Source organism: Oscarella lobularis, chromosome 15 (genome assembly GCF_947507565.1).
Source record: "Oscarella lobularis chromosome 15, ooOscLobu1.1, whole genome shotgun sequence".
NCBI lineage: Eukaryota > Metazoa > Porifera > Homoscleromorpha > Homosclerophorida > Oscarellidae > Oscarella > Oscarella lobularis.
In genome coordinates this window covers 602,728-620,402 of record NC_089189.1, presented here as the reverse complement: position 1 = coordinate 620,402, position 17,675 = coordinate 602,728, and the positions used below count along the sequence as shown (strand labels likewise).

Here is a 17,675-nt window from a genome sequence, read left to right as displayed (position 1 = left end):
GGCACACATCCCCCTTGCCAACACTTTGCGCAGGTGCGGACGTTCCATCGAAGAGGTCAAGGTCAGTGGAAAACGCGTTTGGACTTCAGTAGGCCACGTCTTCGAAGACGGTTCACAACGTTCGGAAATCGCCGTAAAACTTGTCGAACTATCCCGGTAAAAAGAGAACACCTGAGATTGGGCGGGGTCGACGAAGAATGTCGACGCTATAACGACGGTTTGTGTTGGCGCAGAGGCATCATGAGACCATTTTTCTACTTCCTAACCGTTCTCGGGCTACTCGCATCGACGATCGCCGCTCCAGGTAAGAGTTCCACCCCACCTCCGCTCCCTTAGCTAACCCATAGGAGAACTTACGTGTACATCCGTGAGTCGGCTCGCTTTCTGTTACGTCGCGAGGCCCCACAACGAAGACCCCTTTCCTTTTTTCGCCCCTTACATTTACATTATCAAACCGGGGCGAGTGTCAAAGCCTCGAACTTCCACCCATGTCGGTACATAACGCCCGATTCAATGTTTTCCCACCGCGCGCGGCGGATGCACTTTCCGGTTTACTGTACCGTCGAGAGTCTCATTCGCCGTTCTTTATTTCTAGCCGTACGTCGTGAGACATCGTTGCCGGTAAGGAATCCTTCTGATGACTTTTCTCCCCCCTCTTACTATGTACATATGTGTCCATGTTTAGGTAAGACGTTGCTTTGACCTTTCTGTTGATTCCTTCGGTTCCTTGCCTCCTGACCCTACACTGGCCATGGAAACGTAAGGACATCGCCCACCACCTAATCTACTTACACTCATTATTGACGTTGATTTAGCGAAGGAATATGACTTTTTCCCCGCCCTCCCGTCGCCCATTTTTCTATTCTCCTTGCTAGATCGTAGACGAAATCGAAGAGATCGAGAGAGAATTGGAAGAAGTGAGAGAACAAGAAGTAAGAAAAATCGACTCTCGATCGCAATGAGTCTAAACACGTGTTTATAGGTCGAACAGGTGCGGGATGAGTTATACATATTATACGACTCGAACTCCTGATGTCTTATCCATTCGTTGTCTAGGATCAAACTGAGAGCCCACCCGCAGTTGGACCAGCTGCTGTAAGAGTAATCAAACCAGTATGAATGTCTTCTTTACGATGATATATATTTACGTAGACGGAGACCCCAGGGACGACAGAGGAAGACGAAGATGAATTAGATGAGGTAGATAAATACATAAGTGAGAAAGAAATTGCTCGAACGTGTCCGTCGTTCAGTTTGAGCAGGAGATGTTGAATGCTGAAGGCGCGCCGGCCGAAGAAGTACGCAATAGAATGTAATAGAATGACTGTGAGTGACTTTCTGCTCGGTTGCAGACAGACGATTCGGTAGCAAATGAAGACGAAGAGGAGGTGAACCCAAAACGAATCCTGAAACTGTAACTCAAAACGTTCATTTTTATAGTTCATGGAAGAATTAAACGAGATGAATGCCATGGTGGGTGAATGGGCGGGGACCGGTCGCTACCTATTGCATCCTGAATCATAAATAAGGAAGCTTACTATTTTTATCGTGGTGTTGTTTTCTTTGTAGACGGAGGCTCCAGAGGTGAAGGCGATTGGCTCTGCCAGTGAACTGTAAGAGATTTCAATTGTCCTTTTAGATAGAAGAGGATACAACGGAAGAAGTCTTTGTTCTGGTATACAGTGCATGTTCGGACGTTCTTAGGCTATCACTTAGTTTATGTTTTATGCAGACCGACGCTCCAGATGACGATGACGATGAAAAGGTAATTAACTAACGCAGTTCGCCTTTTGGTTTTAGTGACTAGAATTCCATCATCCTTGTCTTTAGGTGGACATTGCTGACTTGATAAAAGTACGTCCGTTACATATACTGTGTCAAAGATAAGCATTTTTGATATTTTGCCTTTCAAAGGAAGTGGAGGAAGAAGCGGAGGCAGAGACGGTAATGGTACATAGAAGGCGTTTCTTTATAAAAGGCTGACCACGTGCATTTTTTGATCTTTCAAAAAGGAAGCGGAGGAAGAGGCGGAATTGGTACATAGAAGCGTTTCTTTATAAAAAGGCTGGCCGCGTGAATTTTTTGATATTTTGCCTTTCGAAGGAAGCAGAGGAAGAAGCGGAGGAAGAGGCGGAAATGGTACATAGAAGAAAAGGCTGACCACGTGAATTTTTTGATATTTTGCCTTTCAAAGGAAGCGGAGGAAGAAGCAGAGGAAGAAGCAGAGCAGGCGGTATACACATAGAAGCGTTTCTTTATAAAAAGGCTGACCGTTTGGCGTGTCTTTTACGCAACCTTCTTCTAGGACGAAGAGGTTTTCCGCGAGGCGTTAGTGTAGCCCCTCGTTCTCACGGTGCTTTTATTAGGGAGAAAACGCCGAGGAAGAAATCGAAGAAGCAATGATGGAAGACGAAGAAGAGGAAGAAGAAGAGGCACTTGCCGAGGTAACACACTTCAGGTACTTTTAGATGATTGGCGTTGACTCTTTCGTTGCAGATAGCGCAAGAAGAGGCACGGAATCTTTAACTAAGTTAACTGCAAACATCTTTTATTTCTTTTGTCTCTAAAGGCTGGCATGGCTGAAGAAGAGGATGACGATGATTCGCTAGAAGAGGTATGATTTATTTCCATTACGCGCGATTTGCCCATTATCCAATCTTCGTAGGAGATCGAAGAGGCCTTGGAGGTCACGGCGAAGGAAATAGCGGAGGAGATAGAGAACAAAGACATCGATTTGGATAAGGTTAGGGAAGAGTCAAACGCTTTGGGGGTCCTTGTTAAGTTATAGCGCTTTTGTTTGTAGGCTGAAGAGCTCGTCAATGAAACGGTTAGCGAAGTGGTTAATAACGCAAATGAAAGGCGCCGATTAATTGAGAAAATGAAAGACACCGTCAAAGAAAAGCTTGTAAGAATCAAACTGATGGGTATCGATAACGAATGCTTACATTTGGCAATTTATTGTAGCAAAAGGATGGATTTCCACTTCCGGTAAGAAAATGATTTGCTATAAATGAATGTGCGAAAATACCGCAATTGCTATAGGGTGCTGCAGTGGCTGAGGAGAAGAAAGTGAGTCGAAAAGCTGTTGGATATTAATATAATTAATTAATTAATTTGTCCTCAGGAAGAAAGAATTGAGGAAGCTATAGAGGACCTTGAAGAGGCTCTTGAAAGTAAAGCAGTGGAAGATGACGAGGTGAGAGAGAAAAACGAAGCGATGTGACGACGCGTTTTCTAGATTTGCTTTGTAGGTTGAAGAGGCAGTCAAGTTAGTTGCAGCAGAAGTGTCGGACACCGAGGAAGAAGGCGATGAGCTGGCGGAGAAAATGAAATCGAAGATTATGGAGGATGTGGGCGACAAGGAGCTGGGAAAGCCGGATTCTAGGGTAGGGAAAGAAATTTAGACTGGTAATAATTTTTATTCGTTTATTATTAGATCGATAAGATTGAAGACGAGGTAAAGTGTTTGGGTTTATTGACGCCATTCTGCGAGTCTAATTCTAATCTGTTTTTTGCTAACGTGTTAATCGTCAGATCGATGAACTTAAATTTCGAGTAAGACTAATTTGCTAATATGCGAATGCTCTTCGTACGTGCATGACATCTAAATACGATGCCTGCTTTTTTAGATTGAAGAGCTGGAAGAGGAAGTCTACGGGAGTAAGATGAGAAAAACTTTGAAGTTTACGAAATGGGAAACTATGTCGTTTTGGCAGACGACGAGGACAAGGAGGACGAGGAAGAAGAAGCCGAGGAAGAGGCCGAGATTGAGGCTGAGATGGAGGCCGAGGCCGAGGCCGAGGCTGAAGCTGAATCTGAGGCCGAAGATGAGGCCGAGATTGAGGAGGCTTGGGAGGAAGATTTAGCAACTGAGGCTGTTGCAGCAACAGTAAGACCCGTTTCCTGCCTTTGTCTTATTGGCGCATGAGATTGTTTTTGGTGTAGCCTACAGAATCTGTGGATTCGATGATGGAGGTTTGAAATCGCGCGCTTTTCGTTCTGCAACGGACAAATCTTTCTTAGGAAGAAGAGGAAGAGGAAGAAATGATGGAAGAGCTTTTAGAGGCCGAGGAAGCGGCCGCGGAAGAAGAGGAGGAAGAGGAGGAGGAGGAGGAAGCGGCCGAGGAAGAGGAGGAGGAAGAAGAAGAAACGGTATTTTCGATATGACAAGTATAGCTCGCAGTCGTAATCCATCATCTGTAGGAAAGTCCGAATGACGTCATGGTGGAGAGGATGAAGGAGATATTAGAAGGAGCAGATCAATGAAATGTTTAACGAAAGCCGTATAGGCGCTAAGAACAAGCGGTGCAGATGCTGCTGACGCGCGTGGTTTTGTTTGTGATTTTTTTTGTTGTGCTGTGTCTTATCTGTGTTGCATATCAATTTATCTATGACTTAATAGAACGGGTACTCTATAGCAATCAGCTGATGGGTGACGTATCTTTTCATCTATGTACCTCACTGTGCCAGGACGCGAATGACGTCATGAACGGTCACGACTAGAGCCCTATTTATAGGGCTCTAGGACTGGCGTCCCGTACAACACACATCCGAAGATGGCCGTAGTCAAACCGTTATATCTCGGCAAAACGATGGAAGACTTGAATCGGCTGTCGAACGCCGACACGAAAAAGACCACGAATCCCCGAATGTACGCTTTCGCGTTTCGAATGAGCCTCCCATCGAGTCGTTTTCTCGCGCGACAGTCTCGCCTCATCCGCCGTGAAACTCTACGAAGGAGCGGCGCGAAACGTCGCCTCGGGCGACGAAGAGAAAGGCTACATACTCTACATGCGCTGCATGTCTCTATTTCAAACGATTCGCAAGTCGGCTCTCTACGCGAAGGAAAAGGTGCCACGCCCATTCGTCTAGACTACGCTTCCCCGAACGTTTATTCGCGCTCCAGAAATCGATCGAAGTCGTTTTGGAGAAAGTGAACGTGATGATCGCACTCGGAGAAGCGGAACGACTCTCCAAGAGTCTCGCGAAACGGTTTCTCTTTCGCTACATATTTCGCGAGAAAACTAGAATTCGAATGAATATCGACTCTCGTAGGTACCAAGCGCTCAGAACGGATCGTTCGGACGGCGACGGAGCGCGAGACGACAAGTAAGAGAATTAAAAAAATTGAAATAATTATTTAATTAATTAATTTTCAATCGATTTTCTCATAGGGATGAGCCGAGAGCTCGTCCCGACGGATCGGCTTCGGTGGCGACGTCGTCGTCGGAAGTGTATCAGAAATTAAAGGTGAGAGCGATTATTTATCCGAAAAAAGTATTTATTTTTTGAGACTTTTTTCTCTTATTAGATTGGTCGTGATACGTTGATTCAGCCAAAGATTGCGACAGAGGACATTTCGAATGGACATCTAGTGACGAGAAAAGGCGAGACTAATTAATTTAATTAAATAATTAATTAAAAAAGACGGGTGGTTGAATTTTATAGAGGCTCCTATAATTGTTAGCTGCGAAGAGCTATATCATCTAATGAAATGCAATGCAAAGGTGAGAAATTAAATTCGTTTTAATTAATTACTTAATTAATTTGATACGTTCCCCAGTTATTGATTTTTGACACGCGCTCTGAAGAGGAATTCGCCGGATCTCGCATTCGTTTCGATTCTATCGTTCACGTTCCAGAACACCTATTAGTTTCCGGGTAAATATTAGAGTCACTTGGCGACACGAGATCTTTTGACTGACTATTCTAGGATATCTGCGGGCGTCATTCTTAAGAACATCAAAAAGGAATATTGCGAGTTGTGGTACTCGCGTCGTGACTTTGATCACGTCATTCTGATGGATCGCAATACAACGGCAAAACTCTTCGACGCCAATCCCAGTCTCCCAGTGACAAATCTTAAGAATGCTATATACAAGGTAGAAATAATACAGTAGATAGGGCCAATCGATTGGCTTACTTCTCTTTAGTTTGATAGCCGAGCTGAGTTACAGTTGGAGCCAAAACTTCTGGACGGTGGATTCAAAAGCTGGCTCTTTCATTATCCAACCTATTGCACTAATCCGAATCCTCCTAAGGTAATCGTTATTAAAAATTGAGCAGATTGTCGTGGAATCAATTTTTTTAGATCAAAAACAAGCCGAAATCTTCGTCGTCTAAAATCGATTTATTCGACTATCCTTCTCTTCCTGGAGACGAGAAAGAGCCGCCGAAGCCGAAACCGCCTATTGAGCCGAAGAAAGAGCCTTCGCCGCCTCCGCCGCCGCCGACGCCGACGCCACCGGAGCCCAAACCGACGCCCCAGATCCCATCTCGTCTCTCCAAACCAGCTCAACTCTCACAGGCGTCTAGAATACCTCAAGGAAACGTCCCAGCGTCCAATGGACTTCCAGATAACGCGTCTCTTCCCCAACCCACGATTCGCGCGCAAACGCCTACTATACCTCCCGCTCCGCCTGCTCCAGCGACTGTCCCAGCGCCTGCTCCAGCGACTGTCCCAGCGCCTGCTCCAGCGACTGTCCCAGCGCCTGCTCCAGCGACTGTCCCAGCGCCTGCTCCAGCGTCTGCCCCAGCGCCATCCAATCCGATTGTGCCACCGCAGCGGCCTCCTCCACAACCGACGATCCAACCACCAGCGCCGACGCTTCCGACGCCGCCACGCGCTCCGGTCGTCTCAGCGCCGAATGGACCGAATGTCAACGGGGGGTCCTCCTTCGTCGTCGCCGCCGCCGCCGCCAAAACGTTTCCTGCTCCGAACAACGGAACTCCGTTGCGGCCGACCGTTCCGCCGCCCGACGCCAAATCCAAACCCTCGCAAACGTTTCCTGCCGCTTCAAGCAACCGAACGCCAACGCAATCGACAGTGCCGTCGCCCGGCGTCAACCTCATTCCGTCGCAAGCGATAAAAACGTCAACTATGCCGTCTGTGAGTAAAGGGACGCCACCGGCTCCGGTGCATTCCACCCCACCGGCTCCGGCGCCCTCTACCCCGCAAAATCCACCAGCTCCGGCGCATTCTACTCCTCAAAATCCACAGGAAAGAGCTGTAGCAACGAATTTTTCCGTCGCAGCGCGTTCAGCGAAGACTGTACTACCTCAGAATTTGATGCCAGCGTCAAAGCCTTCCTCTGCGAGCGGCGCAGAGCCTTCGTCGGCGTCTAATGTCTCCAGGTCGATTCCTCAGGCTCCCAAGCCTCCGGCTCTGCCGAATTCGACGCCGGCGACGGCACCTGCACCAAAGCCGGCTTCGCAGAAACCGTCACAAACGAAGAAGGAGACTCCAGACGCGAAACCAGCTCCACAGACGTCACCCAAGTCCCCCGTTACTCCTCCATCGATTAAGAGCGATCCTGAAACGCCAGCGGAGACGGAGACCCCACCGGTGACGGCGTCTTCCTCGATTCGTCCTTCACAGAATCCACAGCAGACGTCGACGTCGTCGTCGCCAACGAGCGGCGCGCCGTCCGCAGCTCCGGCACGCCCGTCGCAGCCCAAGCCGATTGCTCCGAAAAGCGAATCGTCGGATTCGCGCGCTTCCACGTTCGTCTCGTCGCGTCCGCCCGTCTTTTCGAATCCCGAGTCGGCGCATTTTCGTGCGGCGCCGACGTCTCCGCCGCCTTCCTATCTGCCGCGCGGCTGGGAAAAGTGTCACGATAGCCTAACGAATCGATTCTACTACAAGGATCATAATACCATGACGACATACTGGACGCTGCCGAAATCTGTCGTTGAAGCGATGATGACGAAGCCGCGTCCGTCGGTCGATCGATCGGATAAACCGAGACAGGCAATACCGACGGTGAATCGAGAGAATAAACCAATAGCGATAGCGAAGCCGTCACGTAATTTAGCGCCGGTGTACGGAAACGTGGTAAGAGAGAAAGGGCATAGAGTTGGACGTCAATCAGGGTCATATATGGGCTTTACGTATCTTGATTTGAGGGCTCCTACTCTATATTAAAACATCTGAAGTGAAGGGTTTGTTCAATGAGGGAGGGGTCCTTGGGAGCGTTTCCCGTCTATTTAAACGATGATTCGAATCATTTTCAAAGATCTAAAAGGCTCACTTGATTGGCGTACACGCAAGAGGGAGGGGGGAGGGGATCCATCTTATCTCAGTCTCTCTCTTCAGGGTTATTGTCTTACTGGGCTCAAGAACATGGGCAACACGTGTTTCATGAGTTCGATTCTCCAATGTTTGAACAATACGACGCCGCTCGCGCGACGTTTTCTCGGCGGCGAGTATCGTCGCTTCATCAACAAGACGAATCCGCTCGGCTCGGGCGGATGCATAGCGGAGGAATTCGCCGAAGTGTGCAAGGCCCTGTGGAGCGGCCAATTCAAATCAATCACACCGAGAGACTTCAAAGTAAAAAAGGACTAGAGGAAATAATAAATGCATGCCATCAATCTTTTCTTTTAGTTGGCCATGAGTCGTTTTGCGCCGCAATTTTCCGGCTACGACCAGCAGGATTCGCAGGAGTTGCTCGCCTTTTTGTTGGACGGTTTGCACGAGGATTTGAACGCCGTGCGAGACAAGCCGTACATCGAGGAAGAGGACAATAGCGACATGACCGACGAGCAAGCGGCGCGGATATCGTGGGAGAATCATCTGAGACGAAATCAGTCTATAATCGTCGATCTTTTTCAGGTGAGAATATTAGGACTCAGAGAGACGTTGCGTGTGTTTGAATTCTGTGTTATAGGGTCAGTTTAAGAGCACGGTAGCGTGTTCGTATTGCGGAAAGAAGTCGGTCACTTTTGAGGCTTTTATGTACTTGTCCCTACCGTTGAAGGCGAGTCGAAAAAATTGCTCGTTGGCCGAGTGCTTGGAGCTGTTCACCGCCGCGGAAGAAGTGAGCGGCGAGGACAAGTGGTGCGATAAAAGGGGGTTGAGACTAGAAAAAAAAATGAATTGGCGTCTCGTCTAGGTTGTGTTCGAATTGCAAGAAGTATAGAAAGGCGAGAAAGAAATTGGACATTTGGAAATTGCCTCCGATACTTTTGATTCATTTGAAAAGGCAATAGGATATGACGTCAATTCACGCGTTCGCTTCACGCCGCTTCTTTTAGATTTTCTTATAAAGGACTTTGGCGTCAGAAATTAGAAACGATGGTCGATTTTCCCGTTTCGGGTCTGGATATGAGAAATTACATCGAAGGCCCCGAAACTCAATCTCCTTACAATCTCTATGGAGTATCGGTGCGTATGTGATTCTCTTTTCTATCTTAGTCCTACTGATGTTTGTATAGAATCACTATGGCACCATGACAGGAGGCCACTGTAATAGGACAATCTTTTTTCTTTTCTGTGTATTTACGTTCTTTTTAGACACGGCCTTCTGCAAGAATTCCTACTCGACGAAGTGGCACTCCTTTGATGATCACATTGTCAAGGAAGCAAGCGTGGGCTCAGTGAAAGTAAGAGCGATATTAGGCTACCTTAGACCGTCGCTCGCAATGACAATTTTGACGCTTTTAATTTTTCTTTTAGTCTCGGGCAGCCTATATTCTATTCTACACGTCATGCAATTTTCAGCCCCCCAGGCTAACAAGAACAGCATAAAAGGAGCTGAGAAAAATATACGAAGAGAGGTACATTCATAGAAAAAAAAAAGCGCGAAATCATGTGTAAAGTAGTATAGCAAAAACGTCTTTATTCTTCACATTGCTAGAGTTTCTATAGAAAAATCCCCCCTTTTGGTGTCTGTTTTCTCCTCTTTTTCAGAATTCGTTACCTTTGTTCACCTCCTCGCGTTCAATTCGCCGGGTCCGGCACGCGAAGCGACTCGACGTTTTCCGTATATCCGCTTCGCTTCGTCCCGCTCGTCAGCCGATATGATCACGTCATCGAGCACTTCCAAATCGGGAAGACGACTGATGACGTAAAACCTAATAGAATCAATAGAAATACCTTCATGACGTTTCAGTGTCTCACCTATAATCATTGTAATCTTGCACGCTTCCCTTGTTGAAGTAGCTCGGCGCCGCGGCGTTGTTCATCATCGAGAGAAAGCGCAAATTGGGACAGTTGGCGGCGATCGTTTCGACGAATAGGCTCAGATTCTCGATTTGATTGTGATTGACCCAGAGCGTGTGGAGTGCGGGCATCGACGGCAATAGGACGTGCGCCGTCAAATCGTTTTTGTCGAGCACGAGCGTGTTGAGACGAGTGAGCGCGCTCAGCGGACGCAAATCGCTGCACGGGGGGAGGGATAGATAATGAGACGTTTCTCTTCTGCGGAGATTTTTTCGACCTGATGCGATTGTAGCTGAGGTCCAGTTCTTCGACGTCCGCGCCGTGATTGTCGCAAAAGTCGCGCGGGATTTCGGACAAGTCTCGATAGGCGAGTGACACTCGCTTCATCGCTTCCTGTCTCACCTAGCGCGCGGGCCACGGTGCAAAAGCATGGCGGCGTTAGAAGTCGAAAGCACCGAGTAAGTACGAGTTCTAGCGCTTCGATTCGCCTCCAAAACGCGTCATGAATCCCCACAGCGTCGTTCGTCTCATCGAGCAATATCTGAAGGAGAACAATCTAACGCGAACGCTTGCCGTTCTCCAAGAAGAAACCGGCGTGACCCTAAACACGGTCGACAGCGTCGAAACGTTTCTCGGCGACATTCAACAGGGCCACTGGGACGTCGTTCTTCAAACGATACAAACGCTACGCCTCCCGGACAAGACTCTCGTCGATTTATACGAACAGGTGAGCGAAAAAACCCCGAAAATCGCGTTACAGTACAGCGTCGACTATCAGATCATACTCGAATTGATCGAATTGCGCGAATTGGGCGCCGCTCGCAGCGTCCTGCGTCAAACCGATCCGATGCTGCTGATCAAACAGCAGGAACCGGAGCGCTATCTTCACTTGGAAAACCTTCTCGCGAGATCCTACTTCGACGCGCGCGAAGCGTATCCGGAAGGGACGAATAAGGATAAGCGTCGAATAACGATAGCAAACGGTGAGAAATAATAATTTAGATTTAGATTTATTGATTAAAATTGAGCCATCGAATATTTCCATACTTGAGACTCAGTATTTCATACCTTCGAAACGTGTTTTATCATACCCTAGTAGCCTACCCATGGTTTCGGTAATTTCACAGAAACGGCTCAAATAGTCTAGTCACGGATACTGTAGTATCCGTAGTGCGTATCACGTGCAACGCACGCCGTTATAGAACCCTCATCTTTGATTAGAAATGTAATTTTACTTCGTGGTAAAAATAAAAAATTACTACGAAATAAAATTACTGCGAAGTAAAATTACGAGATTTCTCGATGCTAGTCGCTCCAGCATCGATCTCCGTAAGTTTCGAGACACTAAGCGTGTCTAGAATAGCCATTAGAGCGGCGATTTCGTACTAGCGGTGAACTAGATGTTAGAAGAACGACATTTTGTGCGTGGGAGACCAAGAATGGCGATATTTTGTTTTTTTCGCGCAATTTAGTCGTTTCTTCTACTATTTAAAACGAAAATGCAATTCTAAAGCGTTTCGATCGCGTCGATTCGACGGATCGTTCGTTTTAGACGAGAAAACCGCAATGCGATCTGAAAATCGCGCTATTTTTGTGCTTTCGACTCGATTCGGTCGTTTCCCTTTCTAGTCTAGTAGATTGTTGGGTTATAGAACTTTTTTGATTCATGGGATCGACCAATCTTTAGTTTTGGCCGAGAAAATCGCGAAAAAAACTAACCGCCATCCTCCCCGCCGCCGCCGCCGCCCACCACACCCATCTTAGCATATTTCACTGGGCACCGGCGCGCTGCGCCGGCGCCAAGTGAAATATGCTAAGATCCTAACTAGTATAGAACTACGTTCGTGAACTTCGAACGCGCAGTTCGTGGAAAATCGATGCTTTTGTTCGAAATTTCCAGATTTATCGAAGCTGGTCGCTCCAGCATCGATCTCCGTAGAATTCGAGGGACTAAGCGTGTCTAGAAAAGCCATTAGGCTGCCGATCTCGTACTAGCGGTGAACTAGGTGTTAGAAGAACGACATTATGTGCGTGGGAGACCAAGAATAGCGATATTTTAGTCCTTTTTCACGCGATTCAGTCGTTTCTTCCACTAGTTGAAGTGAAATTGCAATTCTAAAGCGTTTCGATCGCGTCGATTCGACGGATCGTTCGTTTTAGGCGAGAAAACCGCAATGCGATCTGAAAATCGCGCTATTTTTGTGCTTTCGACTCGATTCGGTCGTTTCCCTTTCTAGTCTAGTAGATTGTTGGGTTATAGAACTTTTTTGATTCATGGGAACGACCAATCTTTAGTTTTGGCCGAGAAAATCGCGAAAAAAACTAACCGCCATCCTCCCCGCCGCCACCCCCGCCCACCACACCCATCTTAGCATATTTCACTGGGCACCGGCGCGCTGCGCCGGCGCCAAGTGAAATATGCTAAGATCCTAACTAATATCGAACTACATTCGTATCCTAACTAACTAATATAGAACTACGTTCGTGATCTTCGAACGCGCAGTTCGTAGAAAATCGATGCTTTTGTTCGAAATTTCCAGATTTTTCGAAGCTGGTCGCTCCACCATCGATCTCGGTAGAATTCGAGGGGCTAAGCATGTCTTGAAAAGCCATTAGGCTGCCGATCTCGTACTAGCGGTGAACTAGGTGTGAGAAGAACGACATTTGTGCGTGGGAGACTAAGAATCGCGATATTTTGATTCTTTTTCGCGCAATTTAGTCGTTTCTTCTACTATTTAAAACGAAAATGCAATTCTAAAGCGTTTCGATCGCGTCGATTCGACGGATCGTTCGTTTTAGGCGAGAAAACCGCGATGCGATCGGAAAATCGCGCTATTTTGGTGCTTTCGACTCGATTCGGCCGTTTCCCTTTCTAGTCTAGTAGATTGTTGGGTTATAGAACTTTTTTGATTCATGGGATCGACCAATCTTTAGTTTTGGCCGAGAAAATCGCGAAAAAAACTAACCGCCATCCTCCCCGCCGCCGCCCCCGCCCACCACACCCATCTTAGCATATTTCACTGGGCACCGGCGCGCTGCGCCGGCGCCAAGTGAAATATGCTAAGATTTTAACTAATATAGAACTACGTTCGTATCCTAACTAATATAGAACTACGTTCGTGAACTTCGAACGCGCAGTTCGTAGAAAATCGATGCTTTTGTTCGAAATTTCCAGATTTATCGAAGCTAGTCGTTCCGACATCGATCTTCAAGGGACCAAGCATGCCTAGAATAGCCATTAGAGCGGCTATCTCGCACTAGCGGTGAACTAGGTGTGAGAAGAACGACATTTTGTGCGTGGGAGACTAAGAATCGCGATATTTTGGTCCTTTTTCGCGCAATTTAGTCGTTTCTTCTACTATTTAAAACGAAAATGCAATTCTAAAGCGTTTCGATCGCGTCGATTCGACGGATCGTTCGTTTTGGGCGAGAAAACCGCGATGCGATCGGAAAATCGCGCTATTTTGGTGCTTTCGACTCGATTCGGTTGTTTCTCTTTCTAGTCTAGTAGATTGTTGGGTTACAGAACTTTTTTGATTCATGGGAACGACCAATCGTTAGTTTTGGCCGAGAAAATCGCGAAAAAAACTAACCGCCATCCTCCCCGCCGCCGCCCCCGCCCACCACACCCATCTTAGCATATTTCACTGGGCACCGGCGCGCTGCGCCGGCGCCAAGTGAAATATGCTAAGATCCTAACTAATATAGAACTACGTTCGTATCCTAACTAATATAGAACTACGTTCGTATCCTAACTAATATAGAACTACGTTCGTGAACTTCGAACACGCAGTTCGTAGAAAATCGATGCTTTTGTTCGAAATTTCTTTACAGTTTCTTTTAAGAAGTAAATTCTCAGTTTCTCAACACTTGTTTAATTATTTGTTTTCTTAGCTTTAGCCGACGAGGTTTCCGTCGTCGCTCCGTCTCGTCTTCTCGCGCTCATAGGCCAAGCGTTGAAATGGCAACAGCATCAAGGCCTCCTTCCGCCGGGCACGAACATCGACGTCTTTCGCGGACGAGCCTCGGTGAAAGACGAAGAGGAGGAGACGTGTCCCGCGCAGTTGAACAAAACGATTAAGGCACTCAAGAAAAAGTCTATATCTTTAATAAATCTGAAGGGACTTTCTCTCTTTTTTTTAGTTTGGTGTCAAGTCGCACGTGGAGTGCGCCAAATTTTCGCCAGACGGCCAATATCTCGTCACCGGCAGTGTAGACGGCTTCGTCGAAGTGTGGAACTTCACAACGGGAAAAATTCGAAAAGATCTCAAATATCAAGCCCAAGTAAACGAAATTTATACATGCACGTATTTTTATTCTTATTAGAATTTATAGGATAATTTCATGATGATGGATTCGTCGGTGTTGTGCGCCGCTTTCAGTCGAGATAGCGAAATGCTGGCGACGGGAGATCAAAACGGAAAACTGAAGGTAAAACAATAAAAAAATATATTTCTAAAATTCTAATCGATCGTCGCACGTCAGGTTTGGAAAATTCAAACTGGGCAATGCTTGCGACGATTCGAGCGCGCTCACACGAAGGGAATCACGTGCGTTTCGTTCACCAAGGACTCGAGTCAACTATTGACCGCGTCGTTTGATCACATGATTAGGTATTATATATATGAAAAATGTGATGAGGCATGTTGTGTGACGTTCTTTTAGAATTCACGGTCTCAAATCGGGAAAGACTTTGAAGGAGTTTCGCGGTCACGCGTCGTTCGTCAACGACGCCGTGTTCGCACCGGACGGTCATCACGTGGTCAGCGCGAGTAGTGATGGAACGGTCAAGGTGAGATAGAAGTTTTATTTACGATTTTTCGCGTATATTTATACAGGTTTGGAATCTTAAAACGACGGAGTGTCAAAGCACCGTCAAGTCGGAGCAAATGACGGCCGATTCCGCTTCGTCGTCGGCGACGACAGACGCCAAAGCCGGCGTCGACGTTCCTATCTATTCGATTCACTGTTTGCCGAAGGCGGTGGATCGGTTTGTCGTGTGCAATCGATCCAGTACAGTCTACGTGATTAACATGCAGGGTCAGGTAAGACACTTCGTTATTACGTACGAAATTGTTGTATGTATTCTTATACAAAGAGCCGTTGCCATTTCATTTTGTTTCTATACGCATCGGCTCTTTGGTAGTTCAATTAATAATTTAATTTATTACAGGAGAGTCGGTTGGCCAGTCTTTTGTAATTTCACTGTAATTTATTACAGGAGAGTCGCTTGGCCAGTCTCTTGTAATTTCACTGTAATTTATTACAAGAGAGTCCCTTGGCCAGTCTCTTGTAATTTCACTGTAATTTATTACAAGAGAGTCGCTTGGCCAGTCTCTTGTAATTTCACTGTAATTTATTACAAGAGAGTCGCTTGGCCAGTCTCTTGTAATTTCACTGTAATTTATTACAAGAGAGTCGCTTGGCCAATCTCTTGTAATTTTATTACAGGAGAGTCGCTTGGCCAGTCTCTTGTAATTTCACTGTAATTTATTACAGGAGAGTCGCTTGGCCAGTCTCTTGTAATTTCACTGTAATTTATTACAAGAGAGTCGCTTGGTCAATCTCTTGTAATTTCACTGTAATTTATTACAGGAGAGTCGCTTGGCCAATCTCTTGTAATTTCACTGTAATTTATTACAAGAGAGTCGCTTGGCCAGTCTCTTGTAATTTCACTGTAATTTATTACAGGAGAGAACAGTTGGCCAGTCCCTTGTAATTTTTCTGTTTCAGGTTTGCAAGACGTTCAGTTCCGGCAAGCGAGAAGGCGGCGACTTCATCGCGTCGATCGTCTCCCCCAAAGGCGGATGGATTTACTGCGTCGGCGAAGACGCGGTGCTCTATTGTTTCAGCATGGCCAGCGGCGCATTGGAAAGAACCGTGACGGTGCGTGAGAAACTGTCAAGTGACGTGTTCCGCGTCACCTTGGGGGCAAATGTCTTTAGATACACGAGAAGGACGTCATCGGTCTCACGCATCATCCTCATCAGAACATCATAGCGACGTACGCCGAAGACGGTCTCGTTAAAATATGGAAGCCCTGATGTCTGGTAAGAATTATTATACGGTGCAGAATGCCAACTGTATCATTAATCATTTAATTAAATAATATTACGTCTGCGTTGTTCTCTTGGAGTCTTTCCCCGGATATCTTTTTTTTGTCCGTTTTCTGTGAAGCTGCTGTTCTCTCCTTCATCGAGAAACCGTCTTTACTCGCGCTGGGCTGAATTTTGAACGGTCGCTGGACTATGCTGGTACGTTGTAAGATTTAGGAAAAAATCGTTTTTTTTTTCTTTTTTCCTGTATACTCGTGACCGACCCGGTCCCGCATTCGCGCGGCCTTTTTTCGTTGTTACTTTCGAAACCCTTTGCATTCATTTCCGTTAGGGAATTGACGTACAAAAGTGCAGGCCGACCGCGTAGTTAGGCAACCATTGTGACGTCATACGTTTGATAGGACGCGCCCCTCGTTTTTTCCCCGCAGCTTTTAGTTCCGTTTACGCGTGTACTAAAAGTCGATGTCTCGATTTAGAAATTGCGTTCGGGACTGAGACGACTTTGCGCGACGACGGCGGCAACGGCGGCGCCCGCCGCCGTGTGCAGTCACAACGAATGGGATCCCCTCGAAGAAATCGTCGTCGGTCGCGTCGACAACGCGTGCGTTCCGCCGTTCACGGTCGAAGTGAAAGCGAACACGTCCGAACGGTATTGGCCCATGTACGCGAAAAGCGGCGGCCAATCGTTCCCGCGCGAATTCGTCGACAGAGCGCGAATCGAAGTCGAGAACTTCTGCGCCGTACTCGCGAGCGAAGGCGTCGTCGTTCGTCGACCCGACGTCGTCGATTGGAGTTTCGTCTACGAAACGCCCGACTTCAAATCGTCGGGCATGTACGCGGCGATGCCGCGCGATTTCATGATCGTCGTCGGCGACGAGATCATCGAAGCGCCGATGGCGTGGCGAAGTCGCTTCTTCGAATATCGTGCCTATCGTTCGCTCATCAAGGATTATTTTGGACGCGGCGCTCGTTGGACGACCGCTCCCAAGCCGACGATGTCGAACGAACTCTACGATCTCGATTATCCTATTGAATCGGTTAGCGATCGGCATCGATTGGCCGCCCGGGGTTCGTTCGTCACGACCGAGTACGAGCCCGCGTTCGACGCCGCCGATTTCATGCGCTGCGGTCGCGATATCTTCGTTCAGCGCAGCCAGGTGACCAATCGGTTTGGAATCGAGTGGATGCGGCGTCATCTCGGCGAGCGGTATCGCGTGCACGCGCTCTCGTTTCGCGATCCCAATCCCATGCACATCGACGCGACGTTTCTCGCCGTCGGGCCCGGCGTCGTCCTGTCGAATCCCGATAGGCCGTGCCACGAAATCGATATGTTCTATAAGGCCGGTTGGAAAGTCGTCAAACCGCCGCCGTCCGTTCTATCCGACGAACATCCGCTTTGGATGTCGTCGAAATGGCTCTCGATGAACATCCTCATGCTCGACGAGAGGAGAGCGATCGTCGGACGAAACGAGGTCCCTTTGCAGAAATGCCTCGCCTCTTTGGGCATTCAATCGATTTTAGTCGACATGCCGCACGCGAATTCGTTCGGAGGCGGGTTTCACTGCTGGACGTGCGATATCCGTCGACGAGGTACGCTCGAGTCGTATTTTCCTCAATTCGACTGATCGTTAACTAGTTATGACGTCAGAAAATCTTATGTTATGTGTATCGTCTTA

The 17,675-nt window shown here is 47.5% G+C and overlaps 5 protein-coding genes across 7 annotated transcripts; 4 read left to right on the top strand and 1 right to left on the bottom strand.

Annotated features, from left to right (window-relative positions):
* Positions 1-4: 4 nt before the first annotated feature.
* Positions 5-4,424, top strand: LOC136195800 (uncharacterized). 3 transcript variants are annotated; one of them, XM_065985262.1, is made up of 34 exons: positions 6-156; positions 234-304; positions 596-621; positions 876-932; positions 983-1,095; positions 1,153-1,200; positions 1,254-1,298; positions 1,353-1,388; positions 1,441-1,473; positions 1,570-1,584; positions 1,640-1,675; positions 1,733-1,765; positions 1,831-1,854; positions 1,915-1,944; positions 2,013-2,036; positions 2,104-2,139; positions 2,195-2,233; positions 2,306-2,314; positions 2,367-2,444; positions 2,497-2,511; positions 2,570-2,614; positions 2,666-2,743; positions 2,804-2,905; positions 2,965-2,988; positions 3,043-3,069; positions 3,125-3,196; positions 3,252-3,386; positions 3,437-3,457; positions 3,535-3,555; positions 3,630-3,660; positions 3,717-3,889; positions 3,946-3,975; positions 4,024-4,152; positions 4,204-4,424. In XM_065985262.1, the coding sequence occupies exons 7-34, from the start codon at positions 1,266-1,268 to the stop codon at positions 4,264-4,266; spliced, it is 1,392 nt and encodes a 463-aa protein (XP_065841334.1). In that variant the 5' UTR covers positions 6-156; positions 234-304; positions 596-621; positions 876-932; positions 983-1,095; positions 1,153-1,200; positions 1,254-1,265; the 3' UTR covers positions 4,267-4,424. The 3 variants fall into 3 exon arrangements, with proteins under 3 accessions (XP_065841336.1, XP_065841335.1, XP_065841334.1); XM_065985264.1 differs by lacking the exon at positions 1,915-1,944 and having other exon boundaries at positions 5-156; XM_065985263.1 differs by lacking the exon at positions 3,535-3,555 and having other exon boundaries at positions 5-156.
* Positions 4,425-4,522: 98 nt separating this feature from the next.
* LOC136196049 (ubiquitin carboxyl-terminal hydrolase 8-like) lies at positions 4,523-9,693 on the top strand. The gene is made up of 19 exons (XM_065985557.1): positions 4,523-4,651; positions 4,707-4,851; positions 4,907-4,992; positions 5,056-5,109; positions 5,175-5,250; positions 5,312-5,387; positions 5,449-5,507; positions 5,564-5,661; positions 5,714-5,882; positions 5,934-6,041; positions 6,092-7,834; positions 8,096-8,332; positions 8,387-8,614; positions 8,670-8,839; positions 8,895-8,984; positions 9,037-9,166; positions 9,217-9,247; positions 9,296-9,384; positions 9,458-9,693. Exons 1-19 carry the CDS (start codon positions 4,557-4,559, stop codon positions 9,527-9,529), a joined length of 3,756 nt encoding a protein of 1,251 aa, XP_065841629.1. The 5' UTR covers positions 4,523-4,556; the 3' UTR covers positions 9,530-9,693.
* On the bottom strand, positions 9,419-10,345 carry LOC136196083 (leucine-rich melanocyte differentiation-associated protein-like). Its single transcript, XM_065985602.1, has 4 exons — positions 10,221-10,345; positions 9,902-10,162; positions 9,702-9,855; positions 9,419-9,643 (listed from the first exon to the last, which is right to left on the bottom strand). The coding sequence occupies exons 1-3, from the start codon at positions 10,328-10,330 to the stop codon at positions 9,708-9,710; spliced, it is 519 nt and encodes a 172-aa protein (XP_065841674.1). The 5' UTR covers positions 10,331-10,345; the 3' UTR covers positions 9,419-9,643; positions 9,702-9,707.
* On the top strand, positions 9,819-16,070 carry LOC136196060 (WD40 repeat-containing protein SMU1-like). Its single transcript, XM_065985578.1, has 11 exons — positions 9,819-10,401; positions 10,460-10,670; positions 10,722-10,926; positions 13,838-14,025; positions 14,087-14,227; positions 14,279-14,374; positions 14,429-14,556; positions 14,609-14,735; positions 14,782-14,988; positions 15,677-15,829; positions 15,889-16,070. The coding sequence occupies exons 1-11, from the start codon at positions 10,373-10,375 to the stop codon at positions 15,985-15,987; spliced, it is 1,584 nt and encodes a 527-aa protein (XP_065841650.1). The 5' UTR covers positions 9,819-10,372; the 3' UTR covers positions 15,988-16,070.
* LOC136196068 (glycine amidinotransferase, mitochondrial-like) lies at positions 16,061-17,675 on the top strand. Its single transcript, XM_065985587.1, has 2 exons — positions 16,061-16,197; positions 16,476-17,675. The coding sequence occupies exons 1-2, from the start codon at positions 16,192-16,194 to the stop codon at positions 17,622-17,624; spliced, it is 1,155 nt and encodes a 384-aa protein (XP_065841659.1). The 5' UTR covers positions 16,061-16,191; the 3' UTR covers positions 17,625-17,675.

Bases quoted from the DNA above. Each gene is read 5' to 3' on its own strand.
- LOC136196083 (XM_065985602.1), bottom strand. From the start codon at position 10,330: ATGAAGCGAGTGTCACTCGCCTATCGAGACTTGTCCGAAATCCCGCGC. The intron at 10,163-10,220 runs GTCGAAAAAATC...CCCCCCGTGCAG, and splicing joins CTCAGCTACAATCGCATCAG to CGATTTGCGTCCGCTGAGCG. The intron at 9,856-9,901 runs GTGAGACACTGA...TGATTCTATTAG, and splicing joins CAAGATTACAATGATTATAG to GTTTTACGTCATCAGTCGTC.
- LOC136196049 (XM_065985557.1), top strand. From the start codon at position 4,557: ATGGCCGTAGTCAAACCGTTATATCTCGGCAAAACGATGGAAGACTTG. The intron at 5,110-5,174 runs GTAAGAGAATTA...ATTTTCTCATAG, and splicing joins GACGGAGCGCGAGACGACAA to GGATGAGCCGAGAGCTCGTC. The intron at 8,985-9,036 runs GCAATAGGATAT...CGCTTCTTTTAG, and splicing joins CTTTTGATTCATTTGAAAAG to ATTTTCTTATAAAGGACTTT.
- LOC136195800 (XM_065985262.1), top strand. From the start codon at position 1,266: ATGTTGAATGCTGAAGGCGCGCCGGCCGAAGAA. The intron at 1,855-1,914 runs GTACGTCCGTTA...TGCCTTTCAAAG, and splicing joins ACATTGCTGACTTGATAAAA to GAAGTGGAGGAAGAAGCGGA. The intron at 2,906-2,964 runs GTAAGAATCAAA...AATTTATTGTAG, and splicing joins ACACCGTCAAAGAAAAGCTT to CAAAAGGATGGATTTCCACT.
- LOC136196060 (XM_065985578.1), top strand. From the start codon at position 10,373: ATGGCGGCGTTAGAAGTCGAAAGCACCGA. The intron at 10,927-13,837 runs GTGAGAAATAAT...TTGTTTTCTTAG, and splicing joins TCGAATAACGATAGCAAACG to CTTTAGCCGACGAGGTTTCC. The intron at 14,557-14,608 runs GTATTATATATA...ACGTTCTTTTAG, and splicing joins TCGTTTGATCACATGATTAG to AATTCACGGTCTCAAATCGG.